Source organism: Balaenoptera borealis (assembly GCF_965194805.1).
Source record: "Balaenoptera borealis genome assembly, chromosome: 3".
NCBI lineage: Eukaryota > Metazoa > Chordata > Mammalia > Artiodactyla > Balaenopteridae > Balaenoptera > Balaenoptera borealis.
The window spans coordinates 122148169-122170104 of record NC_138866.1 but is presented as its reverse complement, the minus strand read 5'-3'; the positions used below and the strand labels follow the sequence as shown (position 1 = coordinate 122170104).

Genomic DNA, 21936 nt, shown 5'->3' with positions numbered 1-21936 from the left:
GCCAAGGTAGCTGTAGACAGCACCTCATTTTCCTGAGCTCTGCTCTACTCATAGGAACTCTTGAGCAGCAGAAAGAGTTGGCAGGCAGAGGTTATAGGGCTGAAGGCTGTGATTACTGAGCCTCAAGCTCCCAGGGCACCAGCCATGCAGGTAGCCACATACATACAGTCACAGCCAGAAAAATGACAGCTTCTCTGTCCTTTAGAAAGACAAGGCCAGACAGAGTAAAGAGCCTCAGCTGTGGCAGACTTGTGACGTGTAAGTCTCCTTCTCTGATGAGTTTAATTAGGGCAGAGTTAAGTAAAAGTTTCAGTAATACTTGCCAGTCACAATATGGGCAAGTGTGCAGCCAGGGCAGGACCAGGGCTAAAAAAAAAGCCAGACGGGGTATGAGCCCAGCACAGCACAGGAATGATGAGGAACTGGGGCCTAGGAAAAAGCAGAACCAAATTTGGGTGGGTGGGCAGGGATCCAGGATCCATTAAGAGCTTGAATCCTTTAGCCTGACGTCAAAGTTCCTACTACTGGCACCAAGAGTCTGCTCTGGCCTCATCTCCCACCAGTCAATACAACTCTGCCCCAGTAATAATGAAACACCTATAGTTCCCCATAGTGGCACTCTTCCCCCAAACCCAGTCATTACAAGGAGTCACGTGGCCACAGGGGCACTTTAAACCCCTTCCTCCAAGGAAAGGCAAGGAACTCTTCAGGGAGAGCTCAAGGTCTTGACATTCTGCTAAGACTCTTCTTCTCTCAGGACGTCTCTGGCAGACCAGTGGTTAAGACGCCGAGCTTTGAATGCAAGGGGCTCAGGTTCGATCCCTGGTTGGGGAGCTAAGATCCCATGTGCTGCCAGTGCGGCCAAGAAAATTAAAAACAAAAAACAAACAAAGAGAAAGACTGCTTTTCTCTCAAACCAGAAGCAGGCATACTTCCAGAGTCTGCTACTCCTGGAATCCCGTTAGGCACCCCTCCTCAAGGCCACATGTTGGGGATATATAGATATATATTACATTCACACGCGGTGGCTACTAGTGAGGGAGTGACTGAGAACTGCCACCTCTCAGTCACCGGGAGGGATATGGAAAAGTCCTGCCCCAAGATACCCACCACTTCCCCAGCTTGGGAATCTCCCCTGCCTATTACCTGGCACAGGTCTCCAATGCTTCAAAGTACAGCACGAAGTTTTTCTCTGACAAAATTTGGCCTCACTTTCATTTTTAATGCCATTCGGCACTTTTAGGTGGAGCCAGGGGACAACTGCAATATCCCAGGGCTTTCCTTTTTCTATTTTACCAACTTGTAAAACACAGTTTGTACTTTGTGCCATCCCCATTCCTTTCTGGAGGCAGGCTCATGGATTTTGTTTTTGTTTCTTTAAGGCAAGAGGTTAGAGGTTAAGTATGGGTAACCGACAGGACCACCTTTCAAACTAGATTAAATGGTACTGGTTAATTGCAGAGCAGCACAAAGCCGGGATGGGAGCGTGTATATATATATATATATATATAAATGCCCCACTTCAGGATGGAGACGAGAAGGGGTCTATAGCGCTCCGGCCCCACAGGTTGCACAGGCCACACACACACACACACACACACACACACACACACACACACTGAGGTCACACACAGAGCCAAAGACCCAAAATCGCGAATGAAGCTTTTCCAGCCTCCCTCCTGCCCCACCGCGAGAAACCAGCCTCCAGAGGGCCCCCCACACTCCTCACCCGCGTCAGGCGCGTCTCGGGGCAGCTCCCATATATCGCGGTACCTCGGTCGCCCCTCCCACAGATTCTGACTGGCACGCAACGCTACCACAGTCGCCGGCAGCCTCCGCGACTGCACAGACTTCTGGGAGTTGCAGTCAACTTCTCAGCCTTCTGGGAACTGTAGTCCATTCCGGGGAGTCCTGTCGGGAACACCAGCTCCCAAGTTCTTGGTATTTCCTGTGCTCATCTGGGCCTGGCCCAGATTGTCTGACCTACTTACCCCCGCCCCAGCCCCATCCCCATCCCACACTGCTCATCAATGCAGCACTTAATACTTAACATTTACTGAGCCTCTTACATGTTTTAAGTGCCCAGGATACAGAGCTAAATCAGACTCTTCTTTGCTCTTGAGACAAAGAGGGACACAAAAAATTACAGAATAAGGTCCATGAGGAAGGAGAGGGTCCTAAGTAACAATCAGAGGCAGAGAAGCCCTCTCAGAGAAGGAGTCACTCAAGGTGAATCTTGAAGGATGACCAGGAGCTTAAATAAAAAGTGCCAGAACGGCCCTCCAAGTGGAGGACACAGCATTGGCAAAGGGAAAGCAGCGGGGGAAAGCACGTTGGATGCACCTCCCTGCCTTCTTCATTCTCCAGCATCCACAGGCCCCTGGGTCCTCAATCAGCTGCCAGTCTCCTTCAATGAGAGCTGAGGTGGGGCCCTCTGTGCTCTACCCCTGCCCCTGCCTACAGTGACCATCTGAACCAAACCACCCCTCACCCACTGATCCAGCCTTCTACTTCTTCCTCAGGGAACTCAGAACTCATCCTCCTAACAGGCAGAAGGCCTCTGTGGCAATTTCGAGGCTGCCTCAGAGAAAGAACCACACAGAGGTGTGTGACTTTTGGCCTCTGGGAATGACAGGCCTCAGACCCACTCAAACCACCCGACCCCCATTGCCTACAGCCCATGGTGAGACTCCACACAGGCCCACATGAAGACACATGACACAGCAGGACACAGAGGGCCAAATGTTCCCCTTTATTATGGTTCATTCAGTTACCACTGACAGACACATTGGCTCAGGCAGGTCAACTGCCAGTTGGAGAATGGTCTGTGTCTCCTAGAAACAAGGAGGGGCAGGGGGCACCAGCAGAATGCAAAAGCAGGTGACTGGCTGGCCAAAGACCTGAGGATTCCCAGACTGACCTGGGCCTTCTTCCACCCAACCCTCAAGCCAGACCATCCAGCAGAGATGAATCTGTACCCAGCCCCCACTTCTTGTACTGGCTCCCTCCCCAGGAAAGTGCATAGTTGCCTGGAGATGCAGCATCCCAGGGCCTGGACAAGCTGGGCCACACACAGGTAGCAGGTCTTCCTAAGGGCAGAGCCAGGGCATGGCCATACAGGTCTGAGCCAGGAAAGAGAAAGGGCAGGTAGGACAGGAAATCGACTAGAGGTGGCATCCAACAGGTCAAGAATGCTGGGCTGGCAGCTGGACCACAGGCCTCCTGGAGTTACCAGAGAGACAAAGAGAAAGGGAGCCAGAGGGCTGGGAGGGGAGAAAGGAAACAGGAGGAAGAACCTAGACCTAGGGTCTCTTTTCAGGTACTAGGGGCTGTGACAACTGCTTTCTGCAGAGAAAGTGGTGGAGGAGAGAGCCAATCACATTCTGGCCCAAGCCTAAGGGACCATTAGGAAGATAACTTCCCAGAGGCCCTGGCTTCCCTTATAGGAAAATGAAGTACCTGGAGCTCAAAGCTCAGGATGGCACCTGGAAATCCAGGTGTTGGGTTCTAAGCTGGAGCCACCCAGAGTGGCCAGGCGGGGTTTGGTTTTTCAAGCCAAATAGCCCAGGTGGGAGGTGGGGGCAGTGAGTGAGAAATGGGGAGCTGCTCCTTGGGTGAGAACCCACTCCCCTCCAGGCCTCCAAGAGAGCCAGGGCCTCTACCAACAACATTCTCACGATGCCTGGGACAGAACAGGCCTGCAGTCACTGTCCTGGAAAGGAAAGGGGTTGCTGACAGGGTGAGGAAGGGCCAAGAATCAAGTCTAGTAGGCAGAGGGAAGCAAGTAATCTTGATTTGAAAAAAAACAAGAGCCAGAGAATCTCCCCTCCCACCCCACCTAAACTGAAATCACATTCCAGCCATTGTGCTTCCACATAGGATTGGGCCTGTGCTTCTTCCTGGGCCTTGAGTTCAAGTGCCCAGAACTGCCCTATGACCAAGAGTGAGCTGGGGTGGGGGGGATGCATGATCCCCTCTCACCGGGCCCTGCCTGCCTTCTCCTCTGATCTTCCCTCCAGAACCAGCCCTCTGAGCCTATCCCTTCTATCAGACCCAAACAGAACAGCTATTGCTCCCAGGAATCCAGTGGTCATTCAGAGACACCTAGCACCTGCCCAGTGGGCTTGAGCCAACCAAACGACACCCAGGGACCAGTACTTATTTACATACCCTCTGCTCCAGCTGCACCTTTACACCTGAAAATTGCCTGGACACTACCCAGCTCTTCAGGGAAGGCAGTGGAATCTGCCCTTATGGATGGCAGATGCCACCTAGAACACAGTAGGGGTAGGGTAGGAGAATCAGGCCACAGCCGGGACATAGGCAGACGGGGCTCAACGGGGCTCTGGGAAGAGAAGGAGGGGAAGGCAAGGCAGGGAAGAGAGGAGGCTGCCTTGCATTTCCATCCCCTGGGATTCAGGTACCCAGGTGGGCTCCGTATCTCCGGCTGTGGGCCCTCCCACATCAGGGCTAAGGCTCAGCTCCCCTGTCTGCTTCCTTGATCTGGGAAGGGGCTCAGTCTCAGGAGCAGATACAACTGGGACACTCAACCTTGGAGAAGACAAAGAAAAGCCACATAGAGAAGAGAGAGACCCTGGGCAGGAGAAGGGACCACAGGAATCTGACAGCAGGAAGAGAGGAGGGGAGGAGGAGGTTGGGGGTGGTGGCGGGGAGAGACCTGGATCAGAAGGAGCAAAAGAAGATCCTCTGCAGGTCTCCACTCTCCCCACTACCATCCCCATGAGTTCTAAATACTGCTGCTTCCCAGTAAGACCAAAAGTGGAAAGTTTCAGCTCATAACCCTTGGGAGGGGGCCAGGCTCTTCTGCTATGCCTCCCCCTGCCCCATGAAGGGTCCCTGGGCCAAGGTCAGAGGGGGCAGCCTGGTGGAGGGTTGGGGGCTGGTTTAGTTCTAAACATACATCTAGCACCACAACAACAGAGACCTTCACTGCACACTATTCACAAGGGGACACAGACACAGCTATCACCGCACGGGACAGCTCCACGTGAATCCAAGGGTGTGGGGGAGAGGATATACATATATATATATATATATAACTCTGATTCTTTGTACAAAGTGGAGGAGGAGAAAAAGGGAAGGGGGAACCCTGCTTGGTCACCACTACATGTGGCTTGAGCCCCCGTTCCACCGGCCCCCAGCCAGCTTCTGGTAGGCTTGGCTCGTTCACATCTCATTGGAGTATGTGTAGTTGGGGGTGGCAGAATACTGAGTGTGCGGCTGATTCATGGCACCCTGCGCCGCCCCCATGGCTGCATTCTGGGCCGCCTGCTGCACGTGCGGGTTCTTCCATGCCCCTGTGGTCCACTCCTCCTGAGCTTTGCTGAAACTCCCCCCGCTGCCCCGATAGAATTTATGAACCTGTAGAATGAGGAGCACAAGGAAGGGTTAATCAAAGGGAAGAGGCAGCCCATCCAGAAAAGACATGGGAGCCAGAGAAAAGTCACCGCAAAAGCCAGTCCTCCCTCCCACCCATGCCCTGTGCACTGGGAGCAAAGTCCACCAAGCCATTCCAGAGTGAGTCCCTTGGAAGACCCCTGGGTCCTCTTGTAACTTGGGACAAGGGCTGTTATAGATCACAGTCCCTTCCCAACACCACCCCCTAACCCTTGAGGTGACCACATACCATGCTGAGGGCAATGAAGGAAAAGACAGCCATGACCGTGAACATGACAGTGGGAATGAGCATCACCACCGCTGAGCCAACGTTCGTTCCGAAGAAGGAAATGGTAGCGATCCAGCCGCTGCAGAAATAGGCCAGCTGTGGGGCTGCCTTGCATGGTGAGGGGTACCCAGGAGCCACCCCACTAGAGTAAGGGACCATCTCATTGTCACAGGGAGAGACCATATCATTGGATGCAAAGGGCCTGTGTCAGTGGTTCAGAAAGAACCCCTGGCTCAGGAAACAAGCTCCTCAGACATAAGGCTTCCTTCCCTCAGTTTAATCTCATGATGCTTGATACCCCTCAGCACTCCTAAAAACCACTGCAAGGTTCTCATTCCCCTCTGATGCTATGGCTCTGTCTACTATAAACTATCCTGAATCCTTTCACACTTCCAATAACTCATGGTGTTCCCACAGGCTAGGCAGCTTAGCCCACAAAAGTAAGCAAAGGACACACCCCAGGTGCCACCCTGCTAGCCCTGGGTCAGTCCCAGACACCCCAGTCTCTTACCAGACACCCCAGCCTGGGATGCCCACAGCCTGGATGATGCTGATGACCAGCTGGGCCATGAAAGTGAAGAAGAATGCCATGAAGCTGAAGGAGCTGTCAGTCCTGCAACAGAGGAGATGGCTTCCATCACCTGGGTAGAGGGCCAGGGCTTCCCTGCCTTCAAGACTTCTAAGTCCTTCCAAGTTTAAGTGGGTACACAACAGACAGAAGACATTTAAAGGCCTTAGTTAAGGGGCCAAAATAGGACAGCATTTACCCATGGATCTTTGCAAGTTTCCATGTGTTAGGCCTGTGTGTACAACATTACATAGGGAGAGATCTCCTCATGAATGCACCACTCACTGGTACATGGATGGTTGGCCCCATTGGCACAGAAATAGATGGGTCCATTGTGGCAGGAATAAACAAACCCATTGTCAAAGGTTTGGACAGCCCTACTGGCACCAAGACATCTAGGTACATGGATGGATGGTCCCATAGGATAGAAAGTGTCATTGGCACAAGAACGGACACACTACAGGCACCAAGATTATAGCCTAATTGGCACATACATGGATGGGTCCAATAGGCAAAGATATTTGAGATCACACTGGCACTGAGAGGGACACTCCATTGGCACAAAGATTGAAAATCCCACTTGACACAAGGCAGACACCCATTGGCACTAAGACAGCTAGCCCTACTGATACATGGGTGGGTAATCCCTTTGGCACAGAGTTGGATGCCCTCATTAGCACATAGTGTCAGTGGCACATGGATGGCTTGTTCCATTGGCACGTGGATAGATGGTCCACTTGGCGCCAAATCAGCTAGCCCCACAGGTACAAGGATGGACAGCTCCATCAAGACAGGTGGCCCCACTGGCAAAACTTATCATGCAGCTAGCTGCCTGGGGTAGGGAAAACAAGAACAGGCCCGGTTTCTTTGTTGCCCCCACCCAAGGGTAGAGTGAGGAAGGAAGGAACTAAGAGAAAGGTTCTAACTTCCAGCCCTCTCACCCCAGCCTAGAGCTCCCAGGAAGCCTAAATCCTACCTGGCAGTCTGAGCTGAGGGTAAACAAAGGGAAAGTGAGTTTGCAGGATGGCAAAAAAAAAAAAAAAATTAAAAATATGTAGAGAAGAGACAGTAGAGATGGGCAAAGAGACAGGGTTAGGAGCTGGGGTTCAGCACCCATCACTTACTTGAAGGCCTTGTAAATGGGCCGAAACCAGCAGACGTAGGAGCAGGGTGTGAAGAGGATGAGCCAGAGAAAGGCGAGGCCAAAGTTGGTAGCTCCCCCGCCTCCGATCAGCCACGCGAGACAGCCCACCAGGTTCACGGCCAGCGTTACGCTATTCACTGCAGACCCAGGAGCACATGCACACACAGAGACAGACACCAGACACACACACAGACACCAAGGCCCATGCAGAAATATATGAGCACCCAGACACACACACATCCCCCACAACTCAACACAGACCCACAATCAAACACAGGCAAACAGCACAAGCACAGAAAGATGAAGACATACACAAACACACATGCAAACCGCATTTGTACAGATTCACACCCACAAGTCACATCAGTGAATACACACACACAGATACACAAGACACACGTATACATACACACACACAGGGAGTACAGACTGTGAGAAAGAAAACTGGGAGCTCAGACCAACCGCCTCCCACACCCGTTCCTGGGGATCTGAGAAATCCAGAGAACAAAGAGTCTCCAGATCAGTAACTCAGAGCCTCAGCCCAGCAAGCCCTGTTGAAGGGCCCCAAGGCCTCAGCCTGGGAGAAATGCTCTTCTCCTTATAAGAATTTCTCCTTATAAGAATGGCCTCAGCCCCTGGCCATCCCAGACCCACAGCAATCACCAAGCCCAAGGCACAGGAAACCCATCTTCCATCTTCTCTTGCAAGGTAGGGCATGAAAAGAGGAAAGTAAAAGGTAACATTTCTGTAAGCCATTGTACCATCCGCTCCACACTTAAATGGGGCAGGCAGCAGTGGCTGGGATCTGTCTTTCTTTAATCCATTTCTTAGACAACTATTATCCCACCTCCTCCAAGAAGCCTTCTTTCACTACTGCAGCCTTATTCATCTCCCATCCCTCTGACCTCCTGAAGACCTGGGCACTCTCATGCTTCCCCAGGTACAAATCCCAGCCCATCAACCAAACTAGAAGCTCCCCGAGAGTGAGACCCAGGCTCCCCCTCCTCTGTGCCCACATAATCTAGCTGAACCTCGGAATCACTGTATCCTTGAGTCACAGCCAGAAGGGACCTCAAGTCTCCTCATCTGATGCTGTCACTCACACACACCCAGGTCATCTGACAAAAGGGTGCTCCTTTCCTCGAACATTAGACTGAGTCCATTTAAGGCCCCACAAAGACTTAATGAATAAATAAAGGAAGGCAGGCTTAATCTTGGCCTCAAACAGCCAGGTATCTATGGTCTTGGCTTCTGAATAGAACCCTGAAGCATCTCAAGGCTTATATACACTTCCTTGGGAACACAGCATCTGGCAGGCACCTAGTGAGGACTTAGGAAGATATTTATAGCCCTTAAATCCAGCTCCTGGATGAGATCTTCTCAGGGGCAGAGTTCCCAGAGCCCAGGGCCAGTGCTCTCCAAGTCTGGCCTGACAATGCTGTCACCTGTGAAGGTACACCCTTCTCAGGGCCCCTCACAATGAGGGTAAGCATTTCTTTCTGTGAGTTTCAGCTGTATTTCCTCCATCCCTGTTTATTGCCCCCAGATTTCCTGGAACTTTGGTGTCCTCACTGATTTTATTTGTTCTTTATATAGAACAGACATTAAACTGTTTTTATATTGGTTTACATCTCTCTTCCCAGTCCCACTTCTCTCCAGCTCACTTGATCTAGTACCCCGGCCGTAATTATTCTACTGCCACAGACCATGAGAAATCGGGGCTTTTAAACTCTAAACCTCAAAATCTTAGAACATTAAAACTCTAGACTCAACACAGAGCTACATGGAACCACAGCGATCACTGAGACAATACCGTCTTTCCTATAAATGAGGTACCTGCCACTTGGGAAGTGGGGTGACCAGCCCAGCCTCCTCCCATATCTCCTAAATCCCAGCTGAATGTTCTTTTTGAGCAATTTTCCAGAGAAAGCAAGAAAAATGAGGCTTTGAGGGGAGGATTCCTCTCCAAATCCAGAATCCTGAGGCAGTCACCAGAGGTTCCCTGGAAAACTACTCCAGTGAAAAGGAGAAGGAGAGGAAGAAATGAGCAATTACACCGCAAACAGAGACCCCCACCTGGCTGCTCTGTGATTGGGAGATGGGGAGAGGCCTAGATGGGAGGTTGAGGGAAACTGAGGCTCAGCTGGGGAGTCGGCCCAGGAGAGGAGCCTGCAGGAGTCAGGCAGGGAAAGGCTTACTGGCCCACACAGATGCTGCAAGTGAGGCTGAAGGACACTGGGCCTGTGGGGACCCCATCCCAATGCCCAGCACCCCCCAGCCTTCCCCCTCCCCCACTCCCTAGCTATGGCCCACCCCCATCCCACAGCACTCACGCATCCAGAGGTAGTAGAGGCGCTTGGTCATGCTGAGATGCTGAGGAGGGATATCCGCCTCAAAGTCTTGGTAGAAACATGGCTTGAGCGGGATGAATTTGGGCAATGGTGGGAAGTTGTTCACTTTCTCTGTGGGCGAGGCACATCACATGGTATCACCCTGAATGTTCCCCTCCCTGATGATCCAATATGATCACTCTTTCCCCGGCCTGGGCTGCCCTCTTGGCCCCTGTGGGCACAGGCCACTTTGCTAACCCCACCCAGCTATCCCCGCTGCCTCAGGCCTCCCAAAGTAGCCCTGAGGCAGTGTCACTGTCTCTCAGAAGAATAAAAACAATAAACACTGTCCATCAGGGGTGCAGCACCCTCTTCAGTGGGGGGCCAGTTCCGGGTAGAGGAAGCAGGATGGTGAGTCTGGGTATGTGGGTTCTAGCCTCCACTCCAACACTCATGCTCTTGGGTGAGTCACTACCCCTCTCCAGACCTCAGTTTATCCAGTGGGGTGGGGGTCAAACTAGATATTCCCTACAGGTCCCTCCAGCTCTGAGCCTTTGGAAACCAGACAACTCAGAAACCAGAAGGAAAAGGTCTCAGAGTATTAGAGAGTAATGGTGACAGAGAGGATGGAGACTGAGCCACCCATGCCACTTATCAGCCAGATAGAGAGTAGGACGAGAGCATCAGGATGCGCTACCTTGGTCCCCAGGGTCAGAGGTCTGACAGAGGGCTAGACAGTGAGGGTCTTGGATAAATAGGCCTCAGTGGGGAACCAGGGGAAATCCAGGGGCAAGAGGACAGAAATAACCTAACCTTCAAAAACTAGGGGGCGTAAAGGGACCCCTACCTTAAGTTCACTGTTACATCCTACCCAAGTGGCCCACCCTCTCCTTACCTGACATGATGGCACCAGCCGGCCCAGCGGCCTGTCCACTCCTCTTTGTCCTGAACTGGAAGGAAAAAGAGCCAGAGAAGGTTGAGGATCATGGCTCACCCAACCTAGTCCTTCTCTTAGTCCCAGCCAGGCTGCAAACTCCCTGGAGCAGGACTCATCCCACATTTCCACGGTGGAATGAACCGGAGGCAGCTCCCACCTCACAGAGCAGCAATGAAGACCCAATGCAGCCAAAAGTAAATAAATAAATAAATAGGTAGATAAATAAATAAATAAAATCTGTCAAAAAATTTAAAAAAAAATACTGATATGGAAAGAACTCCACAATTACAAGTAGTTGAAAAAATGCAAGACACAGAATAGTTTATGCTACCTTTCATATTAAAAAAAAGAAAAAAAAGGAGGGGAGAGGAGAATAAAAATATTTTTTGCTTTTGTCCCCAGAATCCTACTTCTAGTTATTTACCCACAAGTAAGAAACAACAAATACATGTTATTCAACATGACACTATTTTGCAATAGCAAAATGTTGGAAGCAACCTAAATCCAACTGTTTGAATAAACTATGGTACATCAGTCAATGCAGTAATATACAGATGTAAAAAAGAATGAAGATGATCTCTATGAACTGCTATGGAATGATTTCCAGGATATACTGTTAAGTAGAAAAAGCAGGGAATTCCCTGGTGGTCCAGTGGTTAGGACTTGGCACTTTCCCTCACGGGACTGGGTTTGATCCTTGGTCAGGGAACTAAGAACCCACAAGCCTCGAAATGCGGCCAAAAACAGAAACAAACAAAAAAGAAATTGGAGAGAACCATTAAAATTGAAATAAACAAAAACAAATGAAGCTATCTGTACTGTGAATTGATAACACAATCACACAGGAAAAAGAACTGGCCAAGTGACTTGATCTCAGTACTCCGTGTTCTCTTAGAGGGATATATCTCAAGAGCAAAAACAACTGGAAAGAAATCTGAAATCTTAGCGGGTTTACTCTTACTGTTGGTACTAGTGTGGTGATTCTGAAACTCTGTCATGTGAACCGTAGCAGACAGCATATGAGAGAATGTGTTCATGTTGTTGGAACCTGGGTTCTCAGTGTTAGGTATGGAGACAGAATATGGAATATAGGAAGGTAAGACAGAGTCCTGTGATGTTGGGTTTGAATTGGAGGCATCAGTATGAACTCATGACTTTAAAAATATGTGGCTGGTCCCAAGCCAGGACAAGGAAATACAACGTTAGCCTAAAACATCTTGTGGTGCCAGAAGCAAGAAGGAATTCAACTAATTGGTGTCAAGAGGACACCAGTTTGAAGGAGCTACCACCAGCCAAATTTGGGAGAATTAAGAGCTTCAAAAATAATGACAGTAATATAACATTATTAAAAAATAATCCATGAGTCCAAAGTGACACTCTTATTTTTAAAAAGAAGAGGGAGGAAGGAAGAAAGAAAGCTATTCTTTGCAGAAGAATGCTAGCACTAAGTGTAGGAGTGACAGAATTAGAAAATCTCCTAATTTTGCAATCATGAATGTAATAGCTGATTCAGACAAGGATCCTCAGTGGCTGCTAAATCTTTCACTGGATGAAAGATTGTTGGGGAATTCCCTGGTGGTCTAGTGCAGCAGTCCCTGACCTCTCTGGCACCAGGGACCAGTTTCGCGGAAGACAATTTTTCCATGCACGGTGCAGGGGTGGGGGGGTGGGGGTGGTTCAGGCGGTAATGCAAGCGATGGGGAGCGGCAGATGAAGCTTCGCTCTCTCACTGTGTGGCCAGGGTCCTAACAGGCCTCGGGCTGCAGACTGATTGGGGAGGGGGGTTGGGGACCCCTGGTCTAGTGGATAAGACTCTGCACTCCCAGTGCAGGGGACCCAGGTTCAATCCCTGGTCACGGAACTAGATCCCACATGCATGCCTCAACTAAGAGTTCACATGCCACAACTAAAGAGCCCAAGCGCTGCAACTAAAGATCCTGTGTGCCGCAACTAAGACCTGGTGCAGCCAAATAAATAAATAAAATATTAAAAAAAAGAAAAGCTACATGGCAACAAAAACTGATGTGTAAACCTTGACTGGATCCTGGTTCAAGAGGGAAACACTGGGGTATCAGAGGAAACTTGAATATAGACTCTAGATAATATTATTATGTCTATGTTACATTTCTTGGGTGTGATAATGTTATTGAGGTTATGTAGGAAAATGTCCTTTTTCTTAGGAAATATGTGCTCAAGTGCTTAGGGGTAAAGTATCGTGATATCTGAAACTTGCTTCAAATAGTTCAGAAAAATAAGAAATAATGAATGGATAGATATAGACAGAATCAAAGCAAATGTGGAAAATGCTAACAATTGGTGAATCTGAGTGAAGTTATATGAGTGTCTCTTGTATTATTCTTTCAACTTTAGTTTAAAGTCTTCAAAATAAAAAGCTGGAGAAAAAATATGAGTAATGTCAGTAATGGATCATAACACACTGAAAAGAATGCATAAGTGCACTATAATACACAAAAGAAAGGGAGGAGGGAAAGAAAAGTTCTAATATAGAAGGAATGACATAATTTTTTACATCATTATTTTGCAACCCCTATGTCAGAACTGGTACAGGTAAGGATTATCAATGGCTGCTTAAAACACTGGGTGGAAGGTGGTTAGGGAAGAGGGGAGTCACACAGTATGAGTGTCACCCTCCAGATTATTTATTAATCACAAGAGAGAAAAGGTACTTCTATGAGAGGATCTGGCAGACCAAGTGACCAAACTTAGCATTTCTGATAATGGGACAAAAGGACATTATGTGCCTCATGATGTGATACACACAGAAGGACATAAGATCATCAATGCAGTATTATTGCCAAAATCTTTAGTCTGAAAATAATTATTAAGAAAAAGAATCTGACAAATCCAGACTGTGGGAAATTCTCCAAGATAAACGTTAATGTTGTGAAAGATAAAAATTGGTAAAGGGACTCATCTAAATTAAAGGAGACTAAAGAGACATGCAACCAACTGCAATGACTGGTCCTAGATTTTTAAATCACAGCTATAAAGGACATTTTTAGGACAAGTAGAAAAATTTGAATATAGGCTGAACAGTAGATATCATTGTTCAATGTTAAATTTCTTAGGTGTTGTGGTTACATAGGAGAGTATCTTTGTTCTTAGGAGATACATGTTGACATATTTAGAAATACAGTGTCTTGTCTGCTACTTACTTTCAAATGGTTCTGCAAAAAAATCAGATAGGGAATTCCCTGGTGGTCCAGTGGTTAGGACTCGGCGCTTTCACTGCTGTGGGCCCGGGTTCAGTCCCTGGTCGGGGAGCTAAGATCCCTCAAGCCACGCGGCACGGCCAAAAAAAAAAAAAAAAATCAGAGATATTGATAGACAAAGCAAATGTCACGAAATGTTAACAGCTGGTGAATCTAGGTGAAGTACCCTAGTACAAGCGTTCATTGCACTGTTCTTTAAACTTTTTGTAGCTTTGAAATGTTTCAAAATAAAAAGTTGGGGAAATAGACAAACAGATGGCCAATGGGTATCAATACATGAAAAGATGCTCAACATCACTAATCATCAGGGAAATGCAAATCAAAACCACAATGAGATATCACCTCACACGTGTTAGAATGGCTGTTATAAGAAGGATGAGATACCAAATGTTGGTGAATGAAATCTTGCCATTTGTGACAACATGAATGGACCTTGAGAGCATTATGCTAAGTGAAATAAGTCAGACAAGGAAAGACAAATACTGTACGATCTCACTTATTTGTGGAATCTAAAACAAAATAAAATTTAAAAAAGCAAACAAACAAAAAACCAAGCTCATCCATATAGAACAGATTGGTGGTTTCCAGAGGCGGGGGCTGAGGGGTGGGTGAAATGGGTGAAGGGGGTCAAAAGGTACAAACTTCCAGTTCTAAATAAATAAATCACAGGGATGTAAGGTACAGCATGGTGACTACAGTTAATAACACTGTACTGCATATTTGAAAGTTGCTAAGAGAGTAAATCTTAAAAGTTCTCATCACAAGGAAAAGAAATTCTGTAACTATGTGTGGCGGTGGATGTTAACTAGCCTTATTGTGGTGATTAATTCACAGTATATACAAATATTAAGTTGTACAAATATCATTATGTTGTACACTTGAAAGTAATGTATGTCAATTATACTTCATAAAAATAAATAAAGGGACTTGGTGGCGCAGTGGATAAGACTTGGTGCTCCCAATGCAGGGGGCCCGGGTTCAATCCCTGGTCAGGGAACTAGATCCCACATGCATGCCGCAACTAAGAGTTTGCATGCCACAACTAAGAAGCCTGGAGCCACAACTAAGGAGCCCGCCTGCAGCAACTAAGGAGCCCATGTGCTGCAACTAAGGAGCTGGCGAGCCGCAGCTAAGACCTGGCGCTACCAAATAAGTAAATAAATAAATATATTTTTAAAATAATAAAATAAAATTTTAAAAATAAATAAATAAATACTTTTAAGTCAGGATGGGGATATATACAGTTGCATTTCGTAATATATACACAAAGAATCTCTAGTAGGACATCAAGAAAAAAATAATTGTGGTTCCTGGGGGCCAGAGGAACTGAATACATGCGGAATAGGGGAGTAGGTGGGAGGAAATTTTTACTATGTATCCTTATACCATCAAATCCAAGACACCATCAATTTTAAGATAGATCATTATCTTATTGAACAAAAGAAAGAAAAAAATGCCACCAACTTATAATGATAAGATGCCAAAATTTTAAAGACACAGACATTAAAATGTTTTCGGAAATATCAAAATGTTCATCTTAGAATTGATGAAATTTAGGACATCTTTTTGAATTATGAATCACGTAACTGTATTACCTGTTTAAAAAAAAAAAAAAGAAAAGTCAGGCAGAAGAGGATGAGCTGGCAAAGAATGAGTAGGAGCAGCTGATGAGGCAGGAGGAAAACCAGGAGAGTGTGAAGTCTCCAAAGCCAGGAGTAGAGAGTGGACAAATATGACAGATGCCACTGAGAGGTCCAGCATGGAAAGGGCTGGACTGAAAAATGTCCAGTACGCTCAGCAACAGCAAGTCACCTGTGACCCCAGCAAGAACTACTTTGGTGGCGGTGGCAGCTGGGAGTTGGGGGGAGGGGTGGGAGGGGGTAGTAGCAGCCAAATTATATAGTTGAACACATAAGCTGAGAGCAGGTGTAGACAGCACGTTGAAGAAGCCTGCCTTGGAAGAGAACAGAGACAGGGTACTACCTGGGTGGGCTATGGGGTCCAGGGAGGACTATGTCTGAGGGTTGTTTGTTTAGGATGTTAATAAGCTAGAGATGTGAAAGATCCAGGGAAGAGTTGCAATTACAATAGAGACAGAGGTTAATTAATGGAGCAAACCCCTGAAAGGGGGAGAAGCATGAGGTCCAGTGCAAAGAGGTGGGACAAGCCTCAATCCTAACAGGTGGGAAGGAGAACATGACGCAAGCAGATCGGGGAGGTTTGAGGCCTTGGAAAGGACAGTGCACATCCCACATATCTGCTTCAATTTTCTCTGTAATAGGCGAGACACGTCTGAGTTGAAAGTGAGGTGGTAAGAGTAGAGGATGCAGCTAAATCAAGGGACAGTTACAACAAAGCCTGAGAAGTGCTCCAGGAGAGCAAGTACACAAAGCTGTGGGAACACAGAGGAGCACCTCCCTGGTCCATCCTGGAAAAGCCAGGGAGGGCTTCACAGAGGAAGCGATATCAGAGCTGAATCCTGGAGGATGAATAAGAGTTGGCCAGGAAAGGAAAGAACCAGGAAAGCACACGCAAAGGGAAGGTCAGGAGTAACAGCATGGCGAATTCAAGGAACAGAAAGAAGTAGAGCACAGATAAAGTCCAAAGTGGAAGTAAGGAAGAAAAGGCAACAATAGGGTTGAAAGGTGGGAGGGGCCAGTCATCCTGGCCTTGAAGGCCATGAGCAGGATTTGAGTTTTATCCTGAGACTTGCGAGCCACTGAAGGTTTCTATTCTTCTTCTTCTCCTTTTAAAAAATATAACCTCAAAGTTTCTTTTTTAATAAAATGAAATTATGTTGCTTTTTAGCAACATGTATAAAAATATCTGCAAGTTAAAAAAAAAAAATCAAAGTGCATAAAGTAGAAAATACAAGTTCTTCCAAAATCCACCTTCTCAGTGGTCACCCCTTTAACAGTCTGACCTTTAGGTTTTTGGTTTTTATGTATACATAAGCATATATGACAAAAATGAGATCATTTTATACACGCTCTTTTATAACCTGTTTTTTTCCACTCAATACCTCATGAAAATGTTTCATGTCAATGAATACAGGTTACCTCAAACTTTTTAATGACTGGTCAACCAGGTCAACAACGTCCTTGGCCATAGAGTGGTCAGGTGTGACATGGGCTGATTTGGCAATTAGGAGGTCACAGCTTCAGGAAGTGGTGGGGTAGAGGCCAGCTGCCCAGAAATGAGGGAACATGAGGAGAGGAAGAGGGACAAGTCTAGCAGACTAATCTTTCAAAAAACTCAGCTGATGGACACCCCTGGTGGTCCAGTAGTTAAGACTGCGCCTTCCAATGCAGGGGGTGTGGGTTTGATCCCTGGTCGGGGAGCTAAGATCCCACATGCCTCGCAGCCAAAAAACCAAAACTTAAAAAAACAGAAGCAACATTGTAACAAATTAAATAAAGACCTAAAAAAAAATTTTTTTAAATCAAAAAACGCAGCTGAGACTCTAATATAACATAGAGGATATTAGTGTCAACAAAGAAACACCATACACTAAAGGATTAATAGTAGCGATCTCTTGATAGTGACATTACAAGTTATTTGTTGTCTTTCTTTTATCTTTATTTTCTAAAATTTCTGCAACAGTCATATATCACTTTTCTAGTGAGACAAAGCCACAGGTTTAAAACAGCAGCAGCTAGAGGAAGACATACAGTTAGAAAGGTTTTTCCAGATAGGAGACTTGAGCATATATATAAGCTGGGAGGAAGGTATTATTAAGGAAAACGGTGGAGAGGCTGAAGATACAGTAGAGGGGGAAAGAGCTGACAGACACTGGTATCTCAGGAGATAGGTAGGGCCAGCATCCAGAGCACAGAGCGGGTATGTTAGATTAGGAGCCCTCCTTCTACTGGGATTCAAGAAGTGGAGAAACATAAGTGTGGTTCCAACTCCCACATACAACCCCCCTCAACTAACCCTCTCCATGAGTAAAGGGCTTTGGGAGAATAGTCCAAGTTTGGAATACTCCTCCCATGGAATAGAATGGAAAGCTGATGGGAAGAGGAAAGGGGTTTCTAGAAGAAGTGATGGAGGGACAGCTGAGGCTGGAGACCCTCCACGGAAGCAGAACCAGACTGCCCTGGTATGTGATGGCCACCAGAAGCTTTCCATATTCTGAGTATAGAATCCAGAATTGGGGGGTCTGCTGCTGGGGTGGGACACACAGTCAAAGTGGCATGGTCATTGAGGGCATGAGCCAGAGAATGGTTAAAATCCTGGACCATGGAGTCCAGGAAGGACACAGAAGGTGTCATGCTCATGAGACAGAGAAAATGGAGGTGTCAGAGAACTTGAGGTCTCCTTGAGGTCCCAAAGTAGGTAAAGCAGAAATTGGACTGTGGTCAGAGAATGATACTGGAGTTTAAGATTTTGGAGGTGGCAACATGCCAATGATGAACAGACTCAGGTGTAGCTGGTAGAAAGGGTGGCCAAAGGAGGCATTGCCCCCCATGAGACAATGGGATGTGGAAAGGGAGACTGTGGTCCAGCTTTAATGCCCTCCAGGGAAACAAAGAAGAGAGGCAGGGGGAGACTGGCAATAACTAGATTGTAGGAGCCTCAAGGAAGGAGGCTCTAACCCTGGCTCCAACCTGACTCCCGTCTGGTCCCAGGCTGTCTCCCAAAGGTGTGCCCATGGTTACAGAGAAGTCAGTGTAGCAAAGTATGGGTGGTGGGAAAGCCAGCACTCAGGGCCAGAGCACAGAGCAAGGCTGCCTTGTTTGTACATGGTTAGCCCAGAGAGAATTTAGGCTTGGGAGGGCTACAGGAGGCTGAAGTCACAAGAATGGAAGGTTCCAGGCTCTTCTGCTCTTATAGCAGGGCTTAGCCTTTATACTTGTATTGGGGGAGAGGGGAGCAGCAATGACTGGCCTCTGCAAACCAAAGTTCTTAAACTGCAAAATGGGAGAAGTAGCAATTCCTCAACTGAGAGTCTTTCATAACGCTGGGAGGCACTGGGGGTGCTACATATCCCCCCAAAGATGTAGGCCTAAAGAAGCACCTCCTTAGTTGTCAATAAGACAGCAAATACTAACTGAATTTTGTTCAAAAAAACCAGACTATAATTTATTCCATTTCTAACTGTGAAGTTGGGAGGACAGAAGGTCCCACAGTAAAGAAAGTGAGGTCCATGGCAGAGAGAAGGGAGTCAAGTATGGCCTCAGATCAGGACAGGGACCTGGGGTTAGTTCCAGGACTCCCTACTCACCAGCCCTCCCTCCTCCCCAGCATGAGCCCCCATCCTTGGCATAGAAATGGTCATTTTCTTGCTGTCTGCCCAGAGCCTATCTGCTAAGATGGAAGTTTCCCCCTCTTGCTCTACCTCTGGTCCCCTTATCCCACACCCAATCCCATATCTCCAGCCCTGATGTCCCCAAACTATGACTATTCCTCAGAGAACAGTACACTCCTAGCATTGCTATCACTGTCCTATGATGACTCTTCAGTAGCCCCTACTGATCCTGTGCTTGGCAATCAAGACCTTGTGTCAATCAGCTACAAACCTCCGACCCACCACCTTTTGCTTCTCTACCACAGGCTGACCTGCTTCCCACACAACCCAGCTTCATGCAGATCTTATCAAGCCATCCTGTCTGCTTCCAGTGACCCTAAACCAGAGCCCTATCACCTCCTCTGAGTCCTACTATTTTTCTCACACCCCACCTCTTCTGGGAAGCCCTTCCAGACATCGCTGCTGTGCCTCCCACTGCTTAAATTCTGAACCAGTTATTGGGCACCAAGTGCTCACTCATTCTCATCCAATCTCTTCCTCGTTCCATCATGGATGGGGCTTCCAGGAGGGACCCAGCACAGGGCAGGGCACAGAGAATGGGCAATTATGTTCTTGCTTAAGCCTTGGACACCCTCCCGGGGTAGGAGTGGAGCAACTGATGCCCTCCCCAAATCAGGCTAAGCCCACAGCTTCTGTGAACCCTGCTGTACCACACTTCCTCCAGGAGACCTTCAGAGACTCCGGGCTGTCAGCAAGGAAGGAAGTGCAGCCTGTAGAGGAACTGCTGTGGGGAGGGGGCAGGGACAGGGAGAGGAAGGCAGAGGGAGGGGGGAGAAAAGGAAAAGGAAGAGGTAGAAGAACTGAGAAGGACGCTCTAAACTAGAACAAGCAGCTTCCTCAAGGGAGGTCAGTACTTAGTCCTATTATTTCATCCCTAGAGAAAGGTGCTGGCAAAGAGATACCCAGAGAGAAGAATCAATTTGTTCAGAGGTGGCCAGCCAGCCCACCAGAGAAAGGGTTAAAGAAACAGGAACAGAGCCCAAGGCCCCTAACCAGAGCTCCCCTCCCAGGACCCTGCTAACTCTCCATGGGTTTGCTAGACCTAAGAAGACCCTCTTTCTGTGGCCCATGACCGGTCAGTCCTCTCTCAGCAACTCAGGCTCATCAAACCCAGATCAAATCTCAACTAGCACCATCTGTGCAGCCCCAGACAAAATCTCTTTGCCAGTCATGCCCCTGCAAGAACCATTTCCCTCTCTCAGAGGCCTGCCCCTTGGAGGCAGAACAGTTAGGGCACAGGCTGCAAAATTCTCCAGACTTCTCCACCCCATGCGCACAGTCACGTGGCTGGACTCACAGGCCAGGCTCCCCAACAGCTATGCTTAATTCCCACCTCTATGCCTTTGCCCAGACTATTCCCCGAAAATGCCCTCTGTTACCTCTCCTCTCATCCCAATCTCACTGCCTCCAAGAAGCCTCCTATTCACTGCCTCTTGCCTCCCTTTCTCCTTGTGCTCCTAGTGTCCACGGGAAAGTCTGCCCAGCCCTCCCTAAACTCCTTATCCTGGAGCTGGGGCATTGCCGGTTTGAACTTCCTGAGATAGTGAATTCTCAGTCCAAGACTATACTTGGTTTTCCCAACCTTTAGATTAGGAGCTCCCAGAGGCAGGGGCAGAGACGGTTTCCCAAACATCTCACCCCAATCCTCGTGACTGACTCCGGTCAGCGTTGGAATGAGCTTCATCTGGCGCCCCCAACACACCACCCCAAAGCCCTGGTGGCCCACAGGCTCAAGCCAATGCACCCATCCCATGAAGCACTGAGGTGGTTCAGACGAGTTGTCCAAAGGTCCGCCGCCTCGCTTAGGCGGGGTCTAGGAGGTGGGGAGTACAACCTGCATCCACCTGCAGGCGCCTCTTGTAAGGAAGGACCCAAAGGAGGCCACAGTCAACCCGCCTCCAGACGCCCCCATCCCAGGCCGCGTGCGCCATCCCCAGGAGGAGGAGGAGGCCTGTTTCCAGGGAACGCCAGCTGGGGCTGAGGGGGTATGGAGGGCCCAAGGCCCAGGCTCCAGAATCTAGGGGTCTGACGTCATCCAAGACTGGGTTCCTTCTGTGGGAGCCGGGAATGGGGATGGCGGGGGTTGGGGGGTCTGGGGCACCCGAGGTTCTCTTCCCCCGCCCCAACAGGGAAGGTCACCTCGACTCTGCGCCTCTCCAGCTCGACCTGCCCCCGGCATCCAAAGGTGAAGCGTAGGGGGTACAAAGCTGGAGATGGGGTGACCCCTTCCCGCCCTGCGCCCAACTTCCCTACAAAGCCGTTTTCTGGCCCTTTAGGCCCGGGACTCACCCGCTGCTGTCGCTCGGCTGTGGAAAGGCCGCCGCGCTACGCTGCTATGCACCCAACGATGCGGCGCGGAGCCGGCCGCGAGCGGCTCCGGGGCTGGCGACGGGGTGCGCGAGCGTGCGCGCGCCTCGGGCCAGTTCCTCGCGCGCCCGCGCCGGCCTGCCTGCAGCAGCCGCTCTCGCGAGATTCCCGAGCTTCCTCTAGGGCCGCTCCTCCTGAACTCGCGAGAAGGAAGGCCTGGCCATCCCCGCACCTTACAGGAGCTGTCCGAGGTGCTAAGTTCCAGGGACAGGGCCCGATCAGGTGGTCGGCAGGCACGGCGGGGACAAGAGCAAGGCGAGAACGTCGAGGAAGAGACCAAGAAATGCGAGTCTGGTACCAATAATCAGAGCCTCAGCTTCCAAATCTGTAAACTGGGGAAAATAACCTCCCATGCCAGTC

At 48.7% G+C, this 21936-nt stretch overlaps 1 protein-coding gene across 6 annotated transcripts in view; it reads right to left on the bottom strand.

Moving 5' to 3' along the window:
• SCAMP5 (secretory carrier membrane protein 5) overlaps window positions 1–21636 on the bottom strand; it is a 128549-nt gene extending 106913 nt beyond the window's left edge. The window contains exons 1-8 of one of the 6 annotated variants that reach the window (XM_082387062.1): window positions 21499–21634; window positions 13842–13950; window positions 10624–10678; window positions 9732–9860; window positions 7379–7535; window positions 6198–6299; window positions 5648–5765; window positions 2732–5382 (exon numbers count right to left, since the gene is read on the bottom strand). In XM_082387062.1, the coding sequence (XP_082243188.1) occupies window positions 5188–5382; window positions 5648–5765; window positions 6198–6299; window positions 7379–7535; window positions 9732–9860; window positions 10624–10630 (708 nt within the window). In that variant the 5' untranslated portion in view covers window positions 10631–10678; window positions 13842–13950; window positions 21499–21634 and the 3' untranslated portion in view covers window positions 2732–5187. Of the gene's footprint in view, window positions 1–323; window positions 427–1729; window positions 1859–2731; window positions 5383–5647; window positions 5766–6197; window positions 6300–7378; window positions 7536–9731; window positions 9861–10623; window positions 10679–13841; window positions 13951–21498 lie in introns of those variants that run through there. The other 5 variants (XM_082387057.1, XM_082387060.1, XM_082387064.1 and 2 more) reach the window with 5 other exon arrangements.
• Window positions 21637–21936: the final 300 nt, after the last annotated feature.